This window comes from Rhipicephalus sanguineus, chromosome 7, assembly GCF_013339695.2.
Source record: "Rhipicephalus sanguineus isolate Rsan-2018 chromosome 7, BIME_Rsan_1.4, whole genome shotgun sequence".
Lineage (NCBI taxonomy): Eukaryota > Metazoa > Arthropoda > Arachnida > Ixodida > Ixodidae > Rhipicephalus > Rhipicephalus sanguineus.
The window spans coordinates 104196844-104202109 of NC_051182.1; the positions used below are offsets into that span (position 1 = coordinate 104196844).

At 49.3% G+C, this 5266-nt stretch overlaps 1 protein-coding gene across 1 annotated transcript; it reads right to left on the minus strand.

Annotated features, from left to right (window-relative positions):
• Window positions 1-530: 530 nt before the first annotated feature.
• On the minus strand, window positions 531-938 carry LOC119398889 (uncharacterized). The gene has a single exon (XM_037665704.1). The coding sequence runs from the start codon at window positions 936-938 to the stop codon at window positions 531-533; it is 408 nt and encodes a 135-aa protein (XP_037521632.1).
• Window positions 939-5266: the final 4328 nt, after the last annotated feature.

Genomic DNA, 5266 nt, shown 5'->3' on the forward strand with positions numbered 1-5266 from the left:
TTCTTGCGGCGTTAGAGTTTTTTAGTTGTTCATGCACCGTGTATAAGAATATTTACTTCAGTCACTGAATCACTTAACGAACGAATGTTTGAATCAATCAATCTGAAGCTTTATTTTCAGTTCTCAGTGTGACTTGCTTGATTCCTTGTCATAATAGCAGACAGTTCTGTGTTTTCATTTTGGCTACTCTCACGACGATAGTACTCAATGATCCTGACCTCTACGCACACATGTAATGATAGACGCGAGCTTGTTACAAGAGCTAACATGTCATGGTCCACATCACAACTTAAATCTGAAGTACTCATGGTTTCGTCCTCCAGGGTGATTACGACAGCTACATGAGTGTCGACAACATCATTGATGAAGTGGTCCAGTTTTCTCATTACATCTTCCTGAGCGATAACATGCTCCACATATATCTTTCACTCCTCAGCGGTTACTTGCTTAATTCCTTGTCATAGTAGAGTGCGAACGTCTTGAAGCTTAAACGTCTTCTTTGCCGCTGCTACGAAGCCCTTCACGTCACTTCAAACAAGCTCTATGTGGATAAGCTGGCAGTGGTAGCGAGGTAGGCGCACAACGAGGTGACCAGCAGCCTGAGCAATGTAGTCCACACGGTATCGGTCCCCGCTTGCCTGTTCGTTGTCGACAGGCTTCATGAGCTCCGCCCTCACCATGTCGCTGCTCCACAGAACGCCTTTTTCGGAAAGACAGGCCTGTATGTCCTTCTTTAGGCCACTCATACACGGCACTTTTTCCTGCTTCACAGAATGATGAGGTGCGTTATCCATGACTATAACACTGCCAGGTGGTAGTAGTGGAAGCAGCTTCTGGGGGAACCACTTTTCGTAGTGGTCCCCGCACATTTCCTCGTGGTAGTCGCCTGAGGTTTTTTGCAGCTTGGAAGACTTCCGCTGCGCCTTCAACGAAACCATGTTCACTAACGCATTGCGTGACAATCAGTCTACCTCCTTTGCCACTGGGGTTTCGAATACGAGCCGACAAACCATATCGACGGGCTTCCTACGTAGACTGGACAGTGCCGTCTATCCAAATCCGACTACGCGTATGACCAGGGTTGACCCACGTTTCGTTGGTGAAAAACATTCCCCTACGCTGGCGTCACAGCTCTGTTATTCGGCGCAGGTACCGGCGGCGACTCTGGACAATGTGCGCCGCTTCTATGAGAAGGGCGTTCCGAGAGCGTTTCTTGTACCTAAAGCCAAGTTTTTTCAGCATCCTCTACATCGTCGTCGTGGACACTGTCGGTAGCGCCTCGTCTCCTTTGAAACGCTGCACAACTTTGGCGATAGTTGGAATTTCGCCTTTCTCGAAAAAGCCGTGCACCGCTCTTCGCAAGACGCTGGGGTCTAAATCGTCCAGCCTCTTTTTTCCATCACGGCCTTTCCCACAAGAACGCTTCTTCGGTGGTAGGACTTCGCCGGTGTTTTCCATCTTCCTTTTCCTCCGATACAGCGTTCGCTTGCTCACCTGGGTCAGTTTCGCGATCCTCTTGATAAGTGCATCCACACTTGCACTGTCCCCGCACTCGACGCGAAGCCCTTCAAAAACATTTAAAGCTATCTGCTTCGCAAACCGCGCACATTCGAAGGATGGCTCGCTGGTCGTACAGCTTGAGAGGCATGTTGCACAGACAGAACCAACTCGGGCGACGCCATGATCCGAAAGGTGGTGCATCAGCACCTGACAACAAACCTCCGCAGAGGTGCGTCCATGTGGGCTTTCTCTTTTAATTACACTATTGATAAAAACACTCTGCACGCTTTGAATAGGTGAATCCTAAGAACATTTTCAATTTGTGTGGGTGTAGCTTGCGATATAGTACTGGATTGCTAAAATATATCAGGGACTAGATCCTGTGCCCCTACAGCCCTGATTGAACGAGAGAGCTCTACCTTTGGCTACACTGCCAAAGCTTGTGAAATAGAGTATAGTGCTGAATCGAATTTTCCTAAAAACAGTACAAAGCCCTGGCGCGGCACTCGACCCAATACATATAGCCTGTTTTTGAACTGTTTGTCTCCATACTGCACAATTGTGCACATTTAGTACACGCTGAGAAGGTCCACGAAAGACTGCCATGAAATTGTGCACTCTTTCTGAAACGCCACAGCCCCGCTTTTTGAAATTATTCCCCGCGCTGCCTCCAGAAGTTCATTCTGGGGTATGGAAAAGAGCATGTCCTCAATATCCACTAAAAACCGCCGCATTCGCACTGGAGAAACCGCGTCTGAAGAACCGCTATTTGGGCTAGTGGTTAAAGTGCATACTAAAAAGGTTTGCAGCGCGAGCACGTTACGCCTTTCGTTCAGCGCTACCGTGCTTGCGCTACAAACCCTTTCAAGCGGCTGAAGTGCGTGACGAGAGAATGCGAGCACTGTGCCGCAAAAGGTTCTCCCTGCGCAGGAACCCTCATGCACATTGCACAAACCTTGACACCACCCTTTTGCCAAGAGGCCTCTTCAGTCACAATGGCGCTAAAGTACAGCCAGGCTTGTGCGTTTTCATAGTGAAGAACACACCCAAGACGTTCTTGTCGGCATTTCGCATTTCCTTTTCCAAAGCACTCTTTAACTACGAAATCTTGAAGTTCTTCGCAATTGCTTCAGACGGTTAATGTCGAATGCGGTAGAGGGAACAACACAAGCTCACCTTCTTTTCTGCCTGAAGCACCTGAGGTTATTCTATTGAAATTGGGCGATCACGGCTCTCAAGTCTGGTTTTCCTTTTGCCATCGCAGGTCTTCATAAAGTATTCAACGAATCTCCACGAAGTGAATCATGATGAGTGCGCGAAGCACCTGGGGACCGTTTGGTGTTACTGTAAATCACCCTTGACTCTCGTGTATTTTTCGCTGCAGCGTGCACTGTGCTGTCGCATGCTTGATTCATGGGCGCTTAATGTCGGTGTTTTACGGTGTTTGTCATTTATTTTTGTGCTCTTTCACATTTTCTTACCCTTTAGATGTTTTGTTTTTACGGTATTTGTCATTTCATTTTTATGCTTGTTGACCTTTTATTAACTTTCACATATGTTTTCGGTTTCGATTGTACACGGTGTTGTTACCCTTTTTTCAAAGACGATTTCGGTTTCACTTGTACACGATGCTGTCGGCTTCGGTTTCACGTACCGTGACCGCCGGGCGCGGCATGAACGGAGAAGCTTCGACCAACACGAGGAAGAAGACTTCTCCTTTGCACGAGAGCTGTTGTTTAGGTTTCGTGTACTGTGATGGCCGTTGATTCATCACCTGTTATAGCAGTGAGTGGGCAAGCGACATCTGGTAGGGCAATACTTGTGGATGAGGCTAAAATCAAGGGGCGTTATCCCCTTGATTTAAAATCAAGTTATCCACTATAGTGGCGATGGTATGCACCACAGTAATACTGCGTTTCAGTCGTGCGTCAGTTACAGGCGTAGTGATGTAGTCGCCGTTGAGAAGTGGAAGGATCGATGACAAACAGACGTATGGCACTGCTCGAGGAGGCAGGCGAGCAAAAAATGTTGGGCTCAAGAGGCTGAAGGGCTTTTCACATTTGTCGCGAGAAGAGTAAGATCGAGGCTGAGTATACTAGAAGAACAGTCAATTAAGGCCGAGTGTGCCGAAAGGAAATCAAGACCAAGTATGAGGTCATGGGGGCAACGAGCTATAACGGCGAAAAGAGCTACGGTGTGACGACCACCAATGCTGAACGAGCAGTGCACATTCCGAGGACCTACACTGTAGCGCCATCGGCAACACGTATTGCCTGTGTCGTGGACGGCGTCATAATCTTCTGCAAGGCGGTGTAGAGCTGCGCTCTTAAAGACAGGTGCGCTTGCAGGAGGTTGAAAACACTCAATTCACACCAAACTTTTGGGACACTTGTTTTAGCCCGTGAGACGTCCTGTGAAAGTATGGTATCGCCCCCATGTTACCCGCGCCATCTCATCCAGGGACAGGGTATGTGCTTTTTTGGGAGCGGAGTTCCTTATAGCATCACCTGGTCGGTCGTCGCTCCATCAGGCGTGTCCCCACCGTCGCATCTGCGGTTCATTCAATAGATGGCGCTGTCCCATAGAGATGCATGCAAACTGCAGTTGGGTGACGATATTGCACGTGGGCTATGCAGTTGGTCACTGCAGGTGCACTATCTTTATCATTGTTGCATCTGTTCCTTTCGTTGCGCGCAGTGTGTCGGTGTTAACGATGTTGCTGCTTTCTTTTTGTGTGTCACTTGACGTACTGATAAGATACGTCACACATTGTCTACGCCTTGTTTTAAAAGAGCCCGCAGCACCGAGGTGCAGTGTTCTTTACGCCTACCAACAGCCGCGCCTGTCGACGTTACTGCCGAGGAATTCCGGCACATGCTCGACCAATAAAGTGGTTGCCTCCCAGACTGTTTTCGGGTTCCTACCACACTAGTCGCAAGACTACGTGACATCTGGTGGAGGTGCTGGCATCCCATGCCCAAGTCGCGCCGTAGAAGCCGGAGCACCAGCCCCCTTTGTGCGCTTCCAGTCGACGTTGCTACCAGCCAGCGAGCAAGCCGCCGATTGCAAAATTTGCCCCCGGAGTTTGTCCCTCTTGCAATCAAGATGAGAAACGAATAAGGCACAAGCTAGCATCACCGACTCAACCACGACACCAATAGTCCTCCAGCAGCCAAGAGAGCCGCCAACGTTCCGTGGCCTACCTAGGCAAGACGCCCAAGAATGGCTAGACAAGTTCGAAAGGGCAGCTAGCCTCAACAAGTGGGACGACGACAGTAAGCTTCGGCATGTCTTTTTGCGTTGGAGGACTCCGCCAGGGTGTGGTTTGAAAACCGTGAAGCATCGCTATCTTCTTGGCATCTGTTGAAACAGAGCCTCCTGGAATCGTTCCCTAGCGAAAACGGCAAGGAACGCGCTGAGCTACTGCTGCAAACGCGCACACAACAGCCTGGCGAATCCGTCCTAATGTACGTACGTCGAAGAAATGCACAGACTGTTTCGAAGAGCCGAACCCAACGATGTCTGAAGACAGAAGGTGCGCTTCTTGATGCGAGGCGTAAAAGAAAACTTTTTTGCTGGACTTTCACGCAACACCCCCACTACCATTGAAGATTTCATAAAGGAAGCCAGCCACATCGAAAAGTCGCGGCAAATGCGTGCAAGGAATTATGACCGCCTATCGACGGCAATGATGGACAGCACTACTAGAACTACCATCCCGCAAGACGAAAGCCTCAGGGACGTTATCAGAGCCGTAAGCCGGGAA

What these genes read in the sequence shown, in the direction of transcription:
- LOC119398889 (XM_037665704.1), bottom strand. Translation starts at nt 938, where the DNA reads ATGGTTTCGTTGAAGGCGCAGCGGAAGTCTTCCAAGCTGCAAAAAACC.